Source organism: Plasmodium knowlesi (assembly GCF_000006355.2).
Source record: "Plasmodium knowlesi strain H genome assembly, chromosome: 12".
NCBI classification, from domain to species: Eukaryota; Apicomplexa; class Aconoidasida; order Haemosporida; family Plasmodiidae; genus Plasmodium; species Plasmodium knowlesi.
This window is the reverse complement of record NC_011913.2, coordinates 2698176-2718666: the sequence shown is the minus strand read 5'-3', so window position 1 is coordinate 2718666 and position 20491 is coordinate 2698176. Positions and strand designations below refer to the sequence as shown.

The following is a 20491-nucleotide window of genomic DNA, read 5'->3' as shown; positions in this document are numbered from 1 at the left end:
CATTCTTGCGAAATAAAAAAAAAAAAAAAAAAAAAAAAAAGCATTTCATATTTTTATTTTACATCACACTGGAGTTTACATAACCCTTTGCGCTTTTTTATTTATAAGGAATATCCTTCCTAATTCGTAATTTTTTTCTTTTTTACATCCCATTTCATGTTTTTTTAAGATTGCGTATAATCTGTTGCGCTGTGATTTTATACCTTAACGCCGCGCAAGAGTAATTTATCTTTTCCGAGGAACTTTAGCGTCCGCCCCAACCCCCCAGGGTTTATCACATAAGTATTATTTTCTCTTTTTTACTGACTTAAAAAAATGGTAAGTGAATTTCAGCGTGCTCCCAATTTGTCAATATTTGATCAACATATTGTTGTGTGAGTAGAAAGATTTGTCACGCTTGCCTTCTGCGTTGTTCGATATGCGCACGTGGAGCCAAATCTTCGCGTGGAAGAAGCATATACTCGCCGTGCATATATACTTGGGAAATCCAAAATGGGTCCCCCTCCAGTTGTGTATATCCACATCAACCGAGTTATTTTTTAGCACCAACCCATTCGTATTTGCATTTGTACATATAAATGTTGTAGTAGAGTAGCACCGCCAACTTGGATGTCTTCCCACTACATCGATGTTATCGTCCATCTTTTTTTCTTTTTTTTTTTTTTTTATCCCAGGGTATCGCACTTAAAAATGTTGGTAGAATAAAAAAACATGGAAGGAAGAATTTGGTGTCAAAAAACCCTTACCTGAGGCTGCTCGTGAAGCTATACCGCTTTCTTGCCAGAAGAACAAATGCTAATTTTAACAAAATAATTGCCAAAAGACTTATTATGCCAAAGCGCTTCAGACCTCCCTTGTCGCTCTCCAAGCTGCATCGCCACATGGCCAGCTACCCGGACAACGTAGCAGTCGTCGTTGGATCAATAACGGGTAAGGAGATTTTGTTCTCATTTGTATCAACAAAATGGGTGTGCATGTGCTAATGTGAATGCGTTATCATATGGTACATATAAGTACATTCTTATCCACATGCGTAAGCATTTGTGCGCGGTTGAATCTACATGATGAATAAGTTTCTACGAATCACGACGGTCTTCTGACATAATTAATGGAGATGGTAGAACGTTCTGACCATTCCTTTGTGGAAGTTCAATTAAACCGTTTCAGCTTTGCTCCTTTTTCCATGTGTTCGTGATACATAGCTAATTGGGGCAAGGAAATGTGTGCATGTTGTTTCTCCGACTGTTCGTTCACCTTCGGATGAATGACAAATTGGAGCTGTTTCTTGTGTATACTTGTTTACCCACGCGTGCTTGCGCTATACCACATTATGTTCTCCCCCCAAATAAATGCTTCTTTTTTTTTTTTTTTTCATTTCACCCCGTTTAGATGATAAGAGGCTATATGATTGCAAAAAGTTAAAAGTTTGCGCTCTCAGATTTACTGAAACAGCTAGAAAACGAATTTTGGATGCTGGAGGAGAATGCCTAACCTTTGATCAGCTAGCTTTGAAATACCCCACGGGACAGAAGTGCATACTTTTAAGAGGTCCCACCAAGGCCAGAACGGCTGAGAAGCATTTCGGTAAAGCTCCAGGTAGACCTAAATCGAAGGCAAGACCATACGTCCGTTCCAAGGGAAGAAAATTTGAAAAGGCACGAGGAAGAAGAAAGTCTAGAGCATACAAGAAATGATCCATTCATTAATCCCTTTATGAGTAAAACTGCAAGTAGAGCATTCCATTTTTCTGTGATGTACATATTATGTTTTTATGTGTATGCGTATACATATGCATGCGTTTTTATGTGTGCACATATAATAATGGCCCACATATGTATAAGTATATACACCTTTTTTGAATGCATATTAACCATCCCATTTTCTTACGTTATGTAACTTTTTTATACTTATAACTTCATAATTCAATTGAAAAAGTTATGTATAAGAAAAAAAAAAAGTACTACCGTAGTTGTTCAGTTGCAAAAGGTGGAAGTGTATTTTAAGTCCTTATATGTATAGTTATCCATGTTTTTAAATATATTACGCGTGGATGATGTAGAAATAAGAGGAGGGAGAGAGAGGTATGTGAAATGTGCCGAATCATTCTGGTGCCATGTGACTAATGCTCCCGTTGCAAGGTTACCCAATTTACCATGCGTATGATCAGTTGATTCGTTTTTTCCTATTAACGATGCGAATTCTACGATCAGCCAATATTTGACAGTTACCCATTGATGCAAGGGACGTGGTGGTTGCTTTATGCAGGTAAAGGATCACGATAACGTTTTCGTAAATAACATCTTAATGAGGGAAGAACAGCATAAAAAAGGGAGTATCACTTTAAGGACAAGACTTCTTTTTAATTTAGCAATCGCCCATTTAAGAGAAAGTTTTGTCACAAGGAAAGCTTAATTCGTGCCTTCGTTTGGACAAGCGAATAAAAAAAAAAAAAAAAAAAAAGCTATACTAATGTGTAGATGACGACAGTTTTTTACATACATCGTTTAGGCTTGCATTTGTGTAAGCTGCGTCGCGCTTGTATCTGCGTCGATTAGAAACAGAAGGTGGGCTGTGTGGGGTGAAAACTGGCCGTAAGAGCATTTTATGTATATTTTTTTTAAACCTATTTAATTAGGCTTGGTTTCTTTTCCTTATTTACCGAATTATGCATGTTGTAAGTTTTCCAAAACGGATCACCAAAATGGGAGGAAAAAGAAAGAAAAAAAAAGCTGCAAAAATTATTGCTCGTTCAGGTAAAAACATACATATGTGTGCACATTTTAGTATATTATATATATATATATATTTTTTTTTTTTTTTTTTTTTTTTCCCCATTTTGGCTGTACAATTTACCCCTTGCACACAGGAATTAAAATAACGTTGTAGACTTTTTCTTAAAAAAATAAATAAATATGAACTGTTCAGGCATGTTGTAAATTGTGCATCCTCAATAATGTATATGTACATGCTAATGCGTAGATTTTTTCTTGCGTAAGAAAATTCACTATAACAAAGCGTATTAAATCGCCCAGTAGACAAAACAAAAAAAGTGTTGTGTTGGTGTAGACAACAGTTCATATAAACTTGATTCTACACGTTTTGTATAATTTTTAAAATATACCATTTTAAGGCTCTTTACGAAATGATAAAATGGGGTATGCAAACTTACGTTTTTTTGTGTCCATATGTATTTGCAAAACATGCGCAATATCGCACACGAAACTGTAACAGCCGTTTTTTTTTTTTTTTTTTTTTAATACTCCCCTCCATTATTTGTTCGTTTCGTTCTCTCATTTTTCTGCCCAAGAATTGTGTTTAATTTTTACTATACCGTGTTCAAGTGTCTATTCGTTCTACCTTAAAGCGTTTGTGTGCAGTGCACTCAAGCGGAGGCATTTGAATAGATGAGGAAAAAAAATACACAGAAGAGCACCCTAAAGTTATCAAAAATGAATAAATCAAGCAGCTTGAAGAGCAATTCTTCCACTGCTAAGGGGATTAACAAAAAATCGTCCAGAGATACAATCATCACGGAAGAAGGAATTCCCCTTGGGAAGAATGAAACCGTTGTCAGTACTGCTAGCAGCAATCTGGGGGGGGACGCATCCCGTGATGCCGGTTATGGAAATTCAGTTAAGTTCCTTTTGGAAGACGGGAAAACCTACGGGACCACAAGTATAGATAACGCAATGAGCTCGAAAAATTACGCTTACTCTTGTGACAACTCCTTTGTGAATGTTTCATCTGGGGACAACTTTTCTTACGCTCCTAGTAGGAGCGCAAATGGTCAGCAGAGCCCCTTTCATGCAAAGTTGAATAGCCAGAGCAATTACGGTAGCGGAAGCTATGTTGGAAGCGGAAACTATGTTGGAATCAGTAACTATGGTGGAAGCGGCAACTATGGTGGAAGCGGCAAATATGGTAGTAGTTGCAACAGTAGGATTGCCTACAATGCAGGAAATAGAACCACAAATTTAGAAAATTACGACTATCTAGATGTTGACACAGCCGTACACAACCATCAGAGCGAGAACAATTTCCCATCACAGGATAACTATTCTGGAAGGAACAGGCAGTTGTACTCTGCAGCTAGCACATTATCCCCCATGAACTCAACCCATGCTAACATGAGACAAAATATTTCATATCCAAAAGAATATAACTATAGCAGCTATTCGAGCAGAAGTCCTCAGCTAAGGGAAGGGAGATCTTATTTCCCCTTTAGCCGTAGCAGAGGAGAAGCTCGTTCTTTGTGCAGTTCCCCAACTTTTTCAGGATACGAAAATGAATATTATACCTACCCTCATGGATCTAATTTTAGAGACTTCCCTGCACATTTGTACTATATGGCCAAGGAAGAAGATGGAGACAGCTGTTGTTTTAAGAAAGGAACGAACTGTTCACTATCTGCTTGCAACTCACACATGGACAACCCATATGAGTACATAATTGAGGCACCAAAAATTCCAATGACGATTAAGGCTCCAAATAAAAAAAAGTTCGATATGTTCAAAAAGATAACCTTAACTGTAGGAACCTACTTGGATGATGTTGTAAATGTAGTGATAGGGATGGTAGAGTCTTCCTACAAATGCATCGCGAAGAACAATAAAACTAACCTCTACGACTTGCACCCATTTTATAATCCAGATCCCTTTTATTCGAGAAATGAAAGGCCAACATTAAAAACAGGAAGTAGTTTGTTGGACAAAATAAATTCTGCGCTAGACGGCACGACACTTGAAAAGCACAAAACCTTGCCGAAAGACTTTGGACGAGTTACCATTCCGAAGACACAGAAAACTGGTAGCAAGTTCGTCGATGGGATGAATAACATTCTGGACAGTTTGTTGAACGAGCCTTTGTCTTACCAGAAGTATGATTACTTTAGTGATAGGTGTGAGCAGGGGCTAGGTGATAGGTGAAGATAAAAAAAAAAGGGGGGGGGGAAGGGCCTATCGGTACTTTACGGAGCCATCATTACAGATCCGTACTTGGCGGAAGAACTGTAGTGTACATGTATGCCTTGCGACAAATCAGATGCTCTATCTATAGTAAAAACTTTAAATTACCTTTCGAATGAGTTATTCTTCCTCCTCGTCTACATCAGCATTGTGCATCTATTCCTTATTTCTCACATTTACGTGTATTTGTGGTAACCAGGTGGAGCGGCTCTGAACATGTAAGTGGGTACCTTCCCCCATCAGGTAATGTATGTTGTCTCTACTGGGAGATTACCAAAAAGGGTAGCGAAAGCAAAATTTCGAAAACATATTTTTTTGGGGCGCTTTCCAGTCGAATATTTATACTCTGTTACATGTTAAGCCCCTTGTACTTTCCTTATAAAAACTCACACATTCCTGTGTGTATGATTTTCCAACTTTTGCTAAATTATACCCTCCTCTACTGTGAATTTTTTATGCATCTTTGATGGAAAGGAGTGGAATGCTCGTACATTTGCTCATTTTGATTAACACACATATCGTTATGCGCTTCCTCTCCGAGGTATAATCTTTTCCTTTTCTGTTCACCTGTTCAAAGGGGATCCCTCCTCCATTTGGAAGGAAAAAGCTGAGCGAGTCAGGGCTCACTTGTGGGGGGGAGGTGTAACGGGATGAGTACACACATTGAATTTGTGGATGTACCTTTGCCTGTAAACCCCGTGATATATTTCTGTCCGTCCTTTCCCCAAGAATGAGTTACCTCCGTCGAAAAAAAAAAAAAAAAAAAAAAAAAAAATACGACAATATAGCTCCATGCATATTGATACATTTTACAAAAAAAAAGCACTCTATTATATCTTTTTGAAGAAATAAAAATAACGCAAAAAGGCGGAAGTCAGCCAATATCAACTACGTAAGAGTATAACGGCGAAGAAAGCATGAGGAATAATTTTTTGGTAACCTCCTTAGTGAATACTTATTAATGAAGAAAAGAGAGAAAAAGGCATCCTCGAAGTAGAAAAATATGATTTTGTCTTGTTAGAACATTTCAAGTGGTACACAGAAGTAACTACCCTAAAGGGTGGGTGGGGAGTAAACTATCCAACATGGGGGATATGAGGCATATGTACAGAAAAGAAGAGAAAATTTTCGGGAGAAAAAATTCAAACTGAACGCAGCTACTTTTATTCCTGTACACACTGTACACATGTGTAGGATGAAAAATTGGAGAAAATATAACTGACTTTTTTTCTTTTTTTTTTTTTTTTTTCCTCATTTTGAGGAGGGTGAATGAGAGAGTAAAAATGATATATGGTGACATTCTTAAATATGGACAGGCCATACTAAAGAAGTATACAAAGTCCAAGAGATGCCTGTTGTACTTAATCCTTTTTAGACTGATTAACTGTTTAGTTGTTCGAACATCCTTTTTTCCAGATGAGTATGCTCAGTCTATCGAAATTTCTCATTATTGGGTTTTTGGTTATGGACATAAACCCTGGGAATGGGAATCCTGTATATCTTTGCGCTCTGTTGTTCACCCCTTTACGTATGCCATTTTATTTTATCTTTTGAAAATCACCAAATTGGACACCCCCCTTGCGGTTCTATACGCCCCAAGGATTTTTCAGGGGCTTTGTGCGGCGCTCGGCGATTATGGGATGATCAAGTTGGTTACGCTTTGGTATGCGCAGTTGTACAGAGGGGTAGACGACAGCGATGTGGGTAGTCAAGTGGATAACCGTGTAAGTAGCGCAAGAGGACTGCTGCTCCCAGTGCATGCAATCCTAACCTGCTACTTCCTCTTCTGGTTCCACTTTTACACGATTTGCAGAACATCTTCTCAGTCATTCGAGTGTATACTGAATATATGGGGGGTATATTTCATCTCCAGAAACTACTTCCCCTTTGTTCCCACCAAGGGGGAAATAGCCCTTCTCTGTTTGAGTGAAAGCGTGAAGGATAAACAGAACAACCAATCGAAAGGAGTAACAACTGTTGTGCGTAGAGCCGTTCTTCCCATGGATGAAAGATTAGTGCAAAAGTGCAACCATCCCAGTAGTATCATCCGTAGTGATGCTGTAAGGACATGTTCCCCTTCTGATGAAGAAGAAAATGGAAGGATTCTACACAGCGGAAGAGGGGAAGAGACATATAATCAGGGTGATACTTCCACAACTGGGTATTACCCAATACTTCAATGTGACGATCACAAGATCCCCACATCAGTAGACAAATTCAAAACCGTACAGACACAAAATCTTCTTTTAAGCCTATTGTGCAGCTCCTTCTGTGTTCTAATCAGACCGAACGCCGCCCCATTTTGGCTATGCATATATTTCCTCTACTTGGTGAAATGCGCCAAAGGGCACAAGACATCTCTGCAAATGGAGGAAGTGCTCAAAATTGGAATAGTGTATACGCTGGTATTTTTTCTCCTGGGAATGGTAGCAGATTCGTATTATTACAAGAAAATAACCATCACATTTTTGAATTTTTTTCTATATAATTTTGTAAGTGGTCAAAACAGTTACTTTGGAGAGCACCCTATCCACTTTTACCTGTCCTGTGTCATTCCATCCATATACCTTCTCTTTACCCCATTTACATACTACACTGTTTTCTACTTAATGAGAAATGTAACAAGAGAAAGAAGAAGCCCACTTGATGCAGTCATCAACAGAATAGATTACAGTGTCTATATGGCTACTCTTTTGGAAATCCTATCCTTATCACTTAGTGTTCATAAGGAGCACAAACTTCTCATCGGTTATATGCCCTTCATCACAATATGTACTGGTTTGGGGATACACAAATGTTGGATGTATGTACAGGAGGCGACAAGAAAAAAAAAAAAAAAATTTTTTTTTTTTTTCCTAAATATAGGTTTTCTTCTTCATATGATGTGCACTTTCTTCTTCAGTAGAGTGCATAACAGTTCTGCAGAAAAAGTTGCCACCTACTTTCGAAACCTTAAAACAGTTAATGATAAGGAGGTGACGATTTTGATGACTGACTGCTATGACACCCCACTGTATTCTCACATTCATAGACAATTTAAAATAGGCTTCTTAGACTGTTCACCACATATTAGAAAACAAAATGGGCATATCTTACAAAACTGGAGAAAGAAAATATATGATAATAATTTTGGAAATGTTTTTTATGACCTATTTGATGAGACAAAAAGGACGCCGGAGTCGGTTCAACCATATATAATACCAGACAAGAATTTCCACTGGTTTGGCCACAAAAATTTTAACAGACGAAAGCATTTCAAATGGGTTTACGAGAAAATTAACTTTTCCTGTTTGCATTACCGTTTTTCTGTACCCCTTAATGGAGATCTCCCTCTTTACTTGGTCACCACTTCGGACCGGCTATCCCATTTGGCACCGTTTCTATCCCAGTTTAACTATCACCTTGATGTGGACCCCATTTTTTCCCACTATACAGTGGTACAGGGGGGCATGAAGCTGGGCGTCGTTAACCATTTGATTTTTAAGCGGGGCTCTACGTAGCCACCATCAGTTTTGTGTAGCGTTAATGGTGGTAGTGTTTGTGTGTGTGGTATTCTTACTGAACTACATCTTTTGTGTTGCTTACTTGGATCAATGGAAAATGTACTTCCTTCACCAAGTGCACACCTGGGAAAAGGGAATTACCTTTTCTTTTTCTTTTTTTTTTTTTTTTTTTTTTGTACAATTATTTTGAACTAGGTAGCACTGCTCCACATTTATTCGTATGCTAAATATTTCTTAATGACAAAATGTTCTTCTCGCAAAAGGGAATACATGGGAGGAGCCTCCAAATGCTCGCCGTCCACTTGGCTGATTCATCCCTCTGCCTTTTTGAAAATACCGGTGTGGGTGTATATAATGACAAGGAGGTTGGTTCATATGCGCGTCCTTTTTTTTTTTTTTTTTTTTTTTTTTTTTTTTTTTGTTTAAATACGAGTGGGAAAACAAGCGCAAAAATGTAAATGCACAAATGTACAAATGTACAAATGTACAAATGTACGTACTGTGTACAGGCTCGTGTGCGCCCTGTGGAAGGGCTCCATTTTGACGTACCTTTTTCGCACCACGTCCAAAACGGACAGGCAGACATGGTGCAGTTCGACAAAAGCGATTCATTCATATCGTCAATATTGTCTCCAGAGGAAACACGGAAAAAAGAAAAAAAAAAAAAAAAAGGTCCATTCCCGTAACACAATTTTCTCCATTTTTTTTTTTTTTTTTCCTTTTTTTGCACACATTGTGGGAACGGTTGACGCAGGATTTTAAGGCGCCCCATAAGTGGCTAAAATGACATGCATATAAATTACTTAACATATGCACACATTGAACATATTGGACATCCTATTTATGCGCTTTTTATGTGAGAAAAAAAAAAAAAGGGGAAGATGGACATGTGTTCACTGCACTGCTCCAAGCTGAATGAACGGGCTGTAAACGAGTTGAGCTGCTTCAACAGGAGGAGGTTACAAAAAAAAGAAAAAAGAAATGCATGTATGCATATTCCCGTATTATGCAAAGAATGCATTTCGGAATAAACCCTTTCAGAACTCACATTTTTTAATTTAACTAATGAGTGCATAACGGTAAGAACCTCATATCTATACATGCATTTGAACCATTCTGGCTAATACCTCCGGGTGACCCTTCCCCCCCTTCCACATGCTATTCTGTACACAGAAAGGAAGATAAAAATGAAGAAAACATAAGATACAACAAGGAGTGTAACTACAAACTTTTTTTCTTCATTGTCCAGTTACAGCAAAAGTTGAAGGAATTGGAAAAAGAAAACGAAAGTATAATATCCCCTGGGAAACACACCAAATATTGTTTATAAATAGATACAAAATATGCATAGACTTGTATGGACACAAGAATATTCACCTCATGTGCTATTAATTCATATCTACTCCATGGCGACTCCTCCATTCCCCCTTCTTAGAACTGAAGGCCTTGTTGAAAAAGTACAACAAAGAGACTATCGATCAAGACAACGAAGTGATTAAACGTGCCCTGCTGCTCATAAGCTCCCTCATTTTTATCGTTATTTTTTTTTTGTTCTAGTTCGGCTGTGCTTTGGAGTGAGTCACAGTTGGAGAAGGGGGGGGGGGGAGGTGGATAACCAAAATGGTAGGTCAAAAAAGGCTCACCAAGGGTGTCTGTCAAAACTGCCTATCGAAAGTATGGATGACCGAACCCCTCCCACAATCTTTTGTACAACCTGTTTTCACTAAAACTTATTACTTGCTTCAACAACGGGTGCGAAAATAAAAAATAAGAAAATAGTGCCAAATGGTCCAGTTTGTTAAGGGTAAACCATGTTTTGCTAAAATGGGATAAACACCAGTTCAGTTTGAATGGACAAATGAAGAGGAGGGGGTAGGAGATCGGGTACTGGAACAGCAGGGGTAAGTGGAAAGGACAAATGGACACTAAACAGGCTGACGCGATCCCCTTCCCCTTTGCTTAAAATGAGTTATTAAAAATGACGAAACACTTTTGTGCAGGCGTAGATTACGTTCGCCGCTTGCCTTTGCGTGGACGAAGGCAACAAGAAAAACATACATCCATTCGGAAAGAGATATCGCTCTTGAATTAAGCTACGACTCTGATTCCTTGTCTATAACTGTGCGAAGGCACGCAACGGATTCGCCAAAAAAAAAAAAAAAAAAAAAAAAAAAAAAACACACACACACAAACAAACACAAACATGGAAAATAAAAAAAAGAAAAGACGCCCCCTTTCCTTTGTACGACATGGTCCAAATGGAAGAACATCTTCCGTGGGTAATAATCAAAAGGTTAAAGGTGGCTATCTTATGTGTTACAATGTTTACCTTTAATAATGATTTGGGTAAGTTATACTATCGCGGAAAGTGGTGACTCCACTGGGGCATAGAAACTTGTAGCAGACATGGACCCTACTGATCTTACCAGTGCTCTCCCCCTCTATCATGTCATCACACTTACGCTGGCATTGATGTCCGCGTCAAGGGGGAGCTTTGAACTCCCCTTATTTAAAATCGAATCGACGCTAGTATTGACAAACGGGTTGGAGGAATTACAAATATTTAGTTCATTCTGAATAGACTCTTCAGAACCCCCCATGGCACAATTGCGCGACACATCGTAGTAGGTCTCATCATGATTTTCCCCATTCTTACAGTTGGATTCGCAGCAGTTGGAGAAAATACCCTTCGGGGGTTTCTGCCTAGAAGTATAATAATCGACGTACTCTCTAGGGACAGGCAACGACCCGGAAGGAGAATTGAAATCCGTGTAATCACAATCTGGAAATTTCACATCTTTTCTGATCATCACAGGTGGTATTTGCTTGACCGTTTGTACTGGGTAGGGAACGATTAAAGGTGGAGGGCATTCCAAATTGACATCAAATTTGGGGACCAGCTTTTGTATGTATACAATTTTTTCAATAGGCTTCCAGACATATTTAACTTCATCCACATATTTTGGAACTTCGATAATTTTAGGAACCCTTTTTTGGACGGTATCTACCACTACTTCTCTTTCTACAATTTTATCAATATACTTAATTTCGGGTACTTCTACCTCCACTATTTTTTGCTCTCCTATATATTTAACAACCGGCCTAGGAACTTCGTGGACATCCCACTTGGGGATGAATTTATGTGTATACCCTGTGATGATTGGAATTATTATTTCCTTCTCTACGTACTTGACATTTGGTATTTCAACATTAGAGCACTTCACTTTTAAATCCAACTTGGGTACATCATGTTTTATATTTTGATTGTATATTTTGGGCACAACAAAATCAGTTACTTCTACTTGTGGTATTAAAATAATTTTGTCTCTCCTTAGTATTCCTTGAACAACAGATACTGGGATTATCGGTTGAGAACATAAAAGTTTTAATTTTCCATCATTTGTCCATGACCACAATTTTTTGTCACTCTCTTGTTCATTCGAATTTGTCCGTATTGGTAATCCATTTTCATCATATAATGTTTCCTTCTCTGAGGAGGTATCATCTTGTGGCATGTGGTAAGGGGATACCTGTCCTGGAATTCTCATTTCGTTTACCTCGAAGGGCAAGGCTTGTCTCGGTCTGCCCAACCCATGCAATTCTGGAATGTACTGCGCGCCCGTGAATTCGTTTTCAGACAATTCTGTGATACCCACTCCCTCCGCATTTTGGTCTTGCCCCTCATGAATGTAGTCCCCGCTGGGAATCCCCCTTCCATGTATGTAGTCCCCCACCGAGTTATCACTTCGCTCCGTACTCGGATCGGTGTTTTTCCCCGAATTGTGATTCATTTCGGAGGGAATTCGCTTGTTTTACATGCGCGTATGCACGCGTTTCTCTGTGCCCAGCTGGAGCCACAAATAAAGACACGCAAAATTGGTGCTTTTCGCAGAAATACTACTCAATCCACTTATGGCCGTGATCGTGTGTGGGGGTGAGATTAGCGCGGTGCTGTGTGTGCAAAAAGGAGGGCTGAAAATTGTAGAAGCGGAAATGTGCGGCTTATTTCTGCTTGGAAATGGCAGCAGACAGGTGGCTGGAATGCGAATGTGCGTGATTTTTTCTTTTTAAATTCGTACAAAGGGTGGGGAAAAAAAACATATATATATATATGTATATCGTGGGACTTATCTAGAAAGGAAAATCACACAAATGCCCCTTCGGTTCTTTCTTTACTTCTCCACCAGTTTTACAATTTTGTGTCATGCAACGGAACAGCAAGACACCCATTTTGTCACAAAAAAAAGGAGGAAAACAAAAAACGCTTAACTTAAATAACGCATTTTACATATATATACGTTATTCCTTCTGTTAGTTTAATTTTGTCTGGTTCATTTTTTTTCGCCACGTTGAAAAATGTGCTTTTTATATACACGTGTGCAAGGTCTGCTTCAAATTGGTGTAGAATAGAAAGGTGTAAGCCAAAAGTGGAACGAAAAAAAAAAAAAAAAAAAAAAAAAAAAAAAAACCATTAGTGTGCATTCCAGTGGTACAAAAATATTCCATGTTCATAAAATTAACAACATTTTTGTAGAATTTTATGAACAAGTCAGGCAAAGTTGTGTTGCCAAATAAAATCTGTTTAAGCTGCAAAAATCGGCCAATTGTACATTTTTCGCTTCAGAGGATAACGGGAAGTCCCTCTTCGCCGGTTTGTTATGAACAAAGTGTATTAAAAATAGCTAGCTTGAAAAAAAAAAAAAAATAATAATGAAATGTTATGAACAGTCATAATTTTTGATGTGCTGTGTGTAGGATTTCTTTTTTTTTTTCTTTGCCTTATGTGTGTGCCCTCATTTTGGCGTACTTTTCTTAGAAAAATAGAAAAAAATCTTTGGACAGGCATATCTTATTAAAGCAAGGTTGACCGTGCAAACGTTGCATATGCTACATATGGTTAGGTTATTCGTTCCTTTTTGCTAAGGGGACATTTGGCATATATTACGCTCATTAGGCTTACTGCGCACACTGCGCTTTTTTAGATGGGTAAATAATGAAGTTACTCAAACAATGTTATTCATATAAAAAACATGCTTTTTTTTTTTTTTTGCATGCACACGTAGTTAAACACGGGGGTTGCGTTTGGGTGTTCATTCGGCAGCACATACCATGAACATTGAGCAATTCAACAATGTAATGAATCTTATGCATGATACATATTTCTACGAATTATTTTTGAAAAAGTTTCACGACGTCACCCCGTCTTGCGTTCCCTAGCGGTGGGAAATATATATCAACTTTAGTACAATTTAGGTGGGACAAAAAGGGTCCATTCACTTTTTTTTTTTTTTTTTTCAAATTTGCGTACAAATGGGTTATCAATCGAGGAACTCCTTGTCGCTGAGCTTCCCCGTCGGTGGTTTCTACATTGCGATACTTATCAACACATAACATATGTACAAATGTAGGGGGGACGTGGGGTAAAATTCTTACATACATGCTGCAATCCGCTCAGTGCACCTAGGAGTTCGGACCATGCCAGGGGGTTACACTTATTGGCCAAGCTCGAAGCTGAGAGGCGTTTTGTAAAACCTCTTTATTTTTCAATGGTGTTCACGCGAGGGCAAAATTAAAAAAGTAATCATCTCATCCGTTGGGCCTTCCTGACAGACTTTTGGCTCATACCTTCAAGCAAGCGTTGGGGTCTTGTGTTATCGTACAAATCTACGCATACATATATATAAAGGAACAAAAGCGTAACCATACAAATTATACAGAATGCGTGTGAAATTAAAAAGCTTAAAATATAACGTCCTCATCCTTCTGCGACGTGGCAAAATTGTCATGTCTTTTTGCACTTTCGTGATGATCCTCATCAGGTATGTGTTCTACATTTTCGTCTTTTAACTTATCAATCTTTTTTTCCTTTATTTTTTTCAGTCTGTAGAATTCCTCCCTTTCTATTTCGTCTAGTTCTTTTATAATGTAATTGATTCCTCCATCGAGCCTGGGTAGCACGATGTTATTTAGGGCGTTCACTCTCCTGTTGGTCATTTTGATTTCTTCGTCTAGCGAAAAAAAGGCCACCTGCGACAGGGAGTGCAAAACGACATTTCAAAAATACATACGCGAAAAAGGAAGGCAATTATCAGCGGCGATATCACGCTGGGGAAGCAAAGACGAATCCCAATTCAATGACGAAACGTGCATATTACTCATTCATTTTCCTCCACTTTAACCTACCTGCATAGATGCCAATTTGACTAGCATATTTAGACACTGCAAATAATTTTCTCGCGTATTATTTATCACTTGCCCTCCTGAAGCAATTCCTAAGTTGCCCAAAACGTCAACAGTGGGATCTATGTGCACTTGGAAAATAGGAAGCTTCACGCCCGCCACATTATTGGTAGATAGGGAAAGGGTTACAACGGGTCTTTTTATTCCTTCGATAATTTGTCCCTTAAAATCACCGGCGGCCCATACTGCCTTGGCTAATGAGAAGGAGGCGTTCCCCATTTCCTCGCCTACTTTGGTTTTTGTCTAAAGGGAAATTTTCACACAGTGGGGGGAGAAAAAAAAAAAAATTAAATAACATATTCGGCTGATGGATATTGTGTGGGGCAAAAATAGCCCCATGCGAAAACATTTTTCTTTTCGTCATTTTGTTTACCTTCACAATGTCCTTCAGTACATCTCTGAAGTGAATGAAGAGAGCGTCACTTTTTTTTTTCAACAGGGAGTAGCCTTGAAATGCGCTTTTTTTCTTTTGCTTCATCAGCTGTAGGGTTCTGCGGGGAGTACAGGGCAGAGTAGAAAAATGAAGGGCGTTGAAACCAACTGTTGAGAAGTGTTCTTCTGAGATGAGTCAAGTTACGAAAATTGCCCACCCAAGCGCATGACGAAAATTAACCGTCCACTCGCCTTTTAGGTAGAAGCTGTGTGCTACTCGCACATTCGATAACACATGACAACGCTGCCTCCGCTAAAAGGGTGGCCAAGCCTAACCCATGCGCTAGTGTTCGGTGTGCGTTTTTTTTTTTTTTTTTTTTTTTTTTTTATCATTACATTCTGGAAGGAACAGGCGTAGACTCGTCTAGGGCCCCCATTTTGAAGAGATCTTCTAAATATTCCTTTTTTTAAGCTTTAAATAAATAGTTCCGTGTGGATGGGTTTTTGTTCCTTCCCACCTTTTTTTGTGTTGAAGGAAACGGCGGATGGTTAAAAAAAAAAAAAAAAAAAAGGAGGGGAGCTCACTTAAGGGATAAAGCGTTCGGTGAACATAACTGTATTGAAACAATATTTATAAAAATGGAGATGCCCTCATGGAGTGTGACGACACTGCGTTAAGTAACGTTCACCGGGTTAGTGGAAAGAATTCCCAAAAAGCATTGAAAAAAAAAATATATATGTATATATCCCTCACTTATTAGTGTGCCATAAATAAAAACGCTGTAAAAAAGACTTACTCACTTTTATGCATAATCATAAAATACAAACATAAGGAAATGACACATGCATAGTATGAACTCATATATTTACGTAATTACAAAAAAATGGAGGCACTTTCCATGTGTCACCTGGGAAATGTACATAAATATATGTACACAATTCGTACGTTCCTACGTTCGTACTTCGTACGCTCGCGTGAGAGTATACACAAATGTGCGTGCTGTGAATTTTATATAAGAGGAAGCCCCATGTGGAGTGAGTAAAAACACAAAAAAAAAAAAAAAAAAAAAAATTTTTTAAATAAAAAAAGAATGATTTTCCTATTTCACAAAAAAAAATTATAATCATATCAGCGTAGCCACGGACATGGTCCTGCTAAGCTCATACTTATGTGATTATTTAAAAAAAGGGGGGGGGAAAAAAGAAGGCATATTTGAAAACGTGCATAGTGATGTAAAAATTACATATGTATTGTAATTCCCTTCTGTGCGTGAGAGTGACACCATTAGCAACGAAAGGAGAGAGAAGGGTTAATCGAAACAGGCAAAAAAAAAAAAAAAAAAACGATTAAAAAAAGTATACACTATATATGAGCACTTTTCTAAAACTCATTCATTCGCTTATATCATCCCAGTGTTTTTACGCGTATAAAGGCGTTGGTGTAGCTCCAATAAAGGAATGATCGCATATGTACACAATAAATAATATGCCATATCTACAAAGTGGGGAAGACTTTGTCGTGATTTATTCAAATTTACATATTTTCTGCTCATTCGCTGGGTCACTAATCTTCGATATGTTAAACATTTTTTTTTTTTTTTTTTTTTTTTTTTTTTTTCTGTTTTGAACAGAAATGTAGCTATTTCGTCACGCACATATAATTGCCTTCACCAGCTAGCGAATCCGTCAACGGGTAAAAGATTTTTTTTTTTTTTTTTTTTTTTTTTTTATCACGCTCTCATAAATTTGTAAAAAGGGAAAAATATGAGTGTGGATCAATGTTGCCGTGCGAAACGTATGTGCATGTATAGAGAATATGCTTAACGGGAGTAGGCACGTTCTCAATAGGGAAACCTCATAGGGTGAATGATTTGTGCATATAAACACATATGCAAATAATAGGCGACGCATCTCCACAAGTAGAAAGAGCTTGCCCGATTATACAACTCGGATGTTCACCTCTTCGTAGAACTGCTTTTTAAATGAAAAAAAAAAAAAAAAAAAAAAAAAATTGTCACACTTGAGGGAGTGGAGAGAAAAAAAGAGCCATTTTGACAATTTAAATTGATAAGTAATTTATGTGTAAATATATATAGGTACGCTTAGGACATGTCATTGCTGCCACAGCGATATGCGAACATCACACACGCCTCACACTTTTGTGCATACCAAAATGGAAGCCTCTATACCATTGACTCAAAAATGCACACTTTATACATATGGGGAAATGAAGCAGCGTTTCCTTCGTGGGCAACTTCACCAGAAGGGGAAAGATCTTCTCCAATTCGCTGTCACCACAGCACAGGGTGGTCATTTAAAGGTGTAATGTTGGCACGCATGGGGTAAAGCCAAGTTAAGATCAACATGGATATATTGAACGTTGTACTTTCCATTTTAAGAGAACTCCTTAAAAGCCTAAACCCAAACTGACACGAATAAATTTAACTTATTCTGATGTAATATGATGTGCTCTCATTCTTAGCGCTCTTTTTTTTTCGCCCAACGAAAGGATTACTGGCCAGTACTGTTCGATGGGGCGAGACTAAGTAGAGGAAGTTACATCCTCCCATTACGGCACACTAAATAGCGGCACATAAAAAAAAAAAAAAAAAAAAGACTTTCTGTTGAGCACAACAACAAAGGAGCGTTTTCCGATCCGTGCATGAATACCTCACCGTGTGCTGAGACGCAACAGGAAGAAGACACAACCAAAGTATCCTTCTTCCTCTTGATCTTTTTTTTTTTTTTTTTTTTTTTTATTCATTTTTAAAATTGAAAGGCAAGTTAATACATACTGTAAAGGTATATACGGCACATATATACAACATCTCCAATATGTTGGAAGTTTGCGAAAAGGTTAGAATAAAAATGGTAAGTAAAAATTTAAGTTCGCGTGGAGGGGTTATTACTGCAATTTAGGGGTGGTGGACTGGAGGAAGGTTGCGCTCAGGTGTGTCCAGATATGGCGTACCCATTATGCAATGCAAGCGCAACATACGCATGCTTTGCACTTTTTTACCCATTTTTTTTTTTTTTTTTCCTCGCGGCGCTTGTTCCTAAGGGGGGGGTGGACGTAATGGAACTACACCAAAAGGGGGGTAATCCACATATATATATATATATATATTAAGCCTCGCTGGCCGTTTTCCTCTTTCAACAATTTCGTGCCATTGATCGTGAGTGCTCCTTTGGGAGTGTTATATGGGAGGGGGGATGGCACGACTGTTATAATCCCCCCTCATTCAGCTTGCACTCTATGTGATCCAGTTTGCTTTCAGTTGGTCCCCTTTTCTGTGCTGTCCCCTCTTATAGCAAGATAACCCCCTCCTCCCGTGGGTCCAGCTACATACACACATATTGCGTGTACATCTTTTACTTCTTCTTGCCACCCTTGACTTCCTCCTTCTTGGGCTTGGCGGGGGCCTTCTTCTCCACCTTCACCGCTTTGTTGTCCTGCTTGGATTTCTTCTCTTCTTTAACTTTGGCCGTTGCTGCGGATCCAGATGCTGCTTTCTTTCCTGCGTCTTTCTTGGCTACCTCCTTTTTGGTACCATCCTTTTTAACGGTATCCTTTTTGCCTGCTTCTGCTTTGTCCCCCTTAAGATTTTTTTTATCTTTTTTCTTGGTATCTTTCGCAAGGGTCTTTTTAACTTTTTTCTTTTTTCCGGCATTTTCATCGGTGTTTGTCAGCAGTCCATTTTTGTACTGGTTCAATAGCTTTTTATATTCCTTAATTACTTTTTTCTTTTCCAATCTGTGTTTTTCCTTCTTTGCCATGAGTGATCTCTTACGTAATAGCCTCTTTTCTGTAACAAGTCTTTGTATCTTTGGCTTGATAAATCTGTTCTTTCCATTTTTCGAAATGGCTCTTCCGATGACATACTTTCTAACATCATCCGTTTTGTCAAGGTTGAAAAGCTTTCTAATTTTTGAAGCTCTCTTTGGTCCTAGCTTCTTTCCCACTGCTTTATCGGTCAATCCTGGGATTTCATTTGTACCTTTCTTCACTAGGGTTAGATTTAGTGCTGACAAATCTTGGCCTACTATACATCCTCTTACAGACTTTCGTCTTTTTTCTCCCTTTTTCCTTGGCCTATAACATTTCATGCCTTTTTTAAATAGCAACCTGACCCTGTGGTTCGTTAGCACTCCTTGCATCATTGGAAATCCCTGCTTGTCATTTCCTCCGGTTATCCTAAATACGTATCCTAAAAATTCTTCGCCTATGGAATCCCCGGGGACGACGTTTCCTATGCGCTTCTCCATGAAGGGCAGTAGCTTCTTCTCGTCGTCGATTTCTATGCTTTTCTGAACATTGTTCAGTGGGTTCGAGATGTTCAGCTTCATCTTCGCTGCGGAGAGAAGTGTAGCGGCGAGGTGTCAAGTGGTGATTGGAAAATTCGCTGTGCTTGCGCGGCTACGCGGTGAATGAGCAACGAGCTGTACTGTTCGTGGCTATACTTGCGCGAATGGCAAAATTGGGGCCACTATATACACGGGGGAAGAGAACAAAAATATCACACGCGTTTATTCCTTCCTTTCCGCATATGCCTGTTAACAACTCTGCAGAACGAGTATAGCATTATTACTTACCTTTTATATTCTTTTGGATAAAATTGTCAACAAGGGTTTAATAAAAAAAAAAAAAAAAAGTAAATGGGCTTTCCCTTACTATTTCTTCTAAATGGGAAAAAATAAAATAACTTTTTTTTTTTTTTTTTTATTAGTAAACAACATTGCCTGACTTGTTAATAACTTTTCTTTTTTTTTTTTTTTTTAAATATATATTTTTGCAGATGGGTAAATTTACATATTTTTTATTTTTTCTGTTCGTTTTGCCAATAAGGGGCTGAGTGAAAAAACAAATCTGGAAAAAGCACATGGGTAAGCGGAAGAGTATGCACAACGTGTTAAAATGTTTTTTTTTTTTTTTTTTTTTATTTTGCAAAAATTGTGGCAGTGGGGGTGAAAATGTATGGGAAAATATCCCGTTTAGCATATTAATAATGTGCTCGGGCGGGGCGCTCTCCATGCGACCTTGGGAAGATGCGGCACGAAAAAGTATAACTCCCATCCACGCATGTATCCATCATATGCACATGGGAAAAAGCATAAGTTCAAAGAGAGCTGGGTCACATGGTAATTTTATGCATACGTATTATATATAGATACGTTTCCGCCTGCTTATTTTAAGGTTATATATATACGTCGGCATTCTTCCATGCGCGGTATGCACAGGTTTTTTTTTTTTTCTTTTTTTTTTTGCCGTTGTGAGTTTCCGTGCGGGGCAACAACTGCTTGGGGAAATTGCTTCGGGTGGTCACAGGAAGCGGCGCGTTTTTTCTTTCCTATGTGAACAACAATTTTGCACTGTTCCGTAACGTATATTTATTTTATGCGCCTTCAGCGGGG

The 20491-nt window shown here is 38.5% G+C and overlaps 7 protein-coding genes and 1 non-coding gene across 8 annotated transcripts; 5 read left to right on the top strand and 3 right to left on the bottom strand.

The window, feature by feature from the left end:
• Positions 1 to 315: 315 nt before the first annotated feature.
• PKNH_1260000 (60S ribosomal subunit porotein L18, putative) lies at positions 316 to 1694 on the top strand (the record flags this gene model as incomplete). Its single annotated transcript, XM_002259905.1, has 3 exons — positions 316 to 318; positions 675 to 930; positions 1390 to 1694. 3 exons carry the CDS (start codon positions 316 to 318, stop codon positions 1692 to 1694), a joined length of 564 nt encoding a protein of 187 aa, XP_002259941.1.
• PKNH_1260100 lies at positions 1056 to 1135 on the top strand. Its single transcript, XR_005506388.1, has one exon. It is a non-coding gene; the product is annotated as a small nucleolar RNA snoR20 (small nucleolar RNA).
• A 1710-nt stretch (positions 1695 to 3404) lies between the features above and the next one.
• PKNH_1259900 (inner membrane complex suture component, putative) lies at positions 3405 to 4925 on the top strand (the record flags this gene model as incomplete). The annotated part of the gene is made up of 1 exon (XM_002259904.1): positions 3405 to 4925. One exon carries the CDS (start codon positions 3405 to 3407, stop codon positions 4923 to 4925), a length of 1521 nt encoding a protein of 506 aa, XP_002259940.1.
• Positions 4926 to 6247: 1322 nt separating this feature from the next.
• PKNH_1259800 (GPI mannosyltransferase 3, putative) lies at positions 6248 to 8464 on the top strand (the record flags this gene model as incomplete). Its single annotated transcript, XM_002259903.1, has 1 exon — positions 6248 to 8464. The coding sequence occupies one exon, from the start codon at positions 6248 to 6250 to the stop codon at positions 8462 to 8464; it is 2217 nt and encodes a 738-aa protein (XP_002259939.1).
• An 884-nt stretch (positions 8465 to 9348) lies between these two features.
• PKNH_1259700 (conserved Plasmodium protein, unknown function) lies at positions 9349 to 10024 on the top strand (the record flags this gene model as incomplete). Its single annotated transcript, XM_002259902.1, has 3 exons — positions 9349 to 9425; positions 9641 to 9756; positions 9903 to 10024. The coding sequence occupies 3 exons, from the start codon at positions 9349 to 9351 to the stop codon at positions 10022 to 10024; spliced, it is 315 nt and encodes a 104-aa protein (XP_002259938.1).
• Positions 10025 to 10911: 887 nt separating this feature from the next.
• On the bottom strand, positions 10912 to 12258 carry PKNH_1259600 (inner membrane complex protein 1k, putative; the record flags this gene model as incomplete). Its single annotated transcript, XM_002259901.1, has 1 exon — positions 10912 to 12258. The coding sequence occupies one exon, from the start codon at positions 12256 to 12258 to the stop codon at positions 10912 to 10914; it is 1347 nt and encodes a 448-aa protein (XP_002259937.1).
• Positions 12259 to 14206: 1948 nt separating this feature from the next.
• On the bottom strand, positions 14207 to 15516 carry PKNH_1259500 (V-type proton ATPase subunit D, putative; the record flags this gene model as incomplete). Its single annotated transcript, XM_002259900.1, has 4 exons — positions 14207 to 14494; positions 14651 to 14950; positions 15081 to 15198; positions 15476 to 15516. 4 exons carry the CDS (start codon positions 15514 to 15516, stop codon positions 14207 to 14209), a joined length of 747 nt encoding a protein of 248 aa, XP_002259936.1.
• A 2935-nt stretch (positions 15517 to 18451) lies between these two features.
• Positions 18452 to 19426, bottom strand: PKNH_1259400 (40S ribosomal protein S6, putative; the record flags this gene model as incomplete). Its single annotated transcript, XM_002259899.1, has 1 exon — positions 18452 to 19426. One exon carries the CDS (start codon positions 19424 to 19426, stop codon positions 18452 to 18454), a length of 975 nt encoding a protein of 324 aa, XP_002259935.1.
• Positions 19427 to 20491: the final 1065 nt, after the last annotated feature.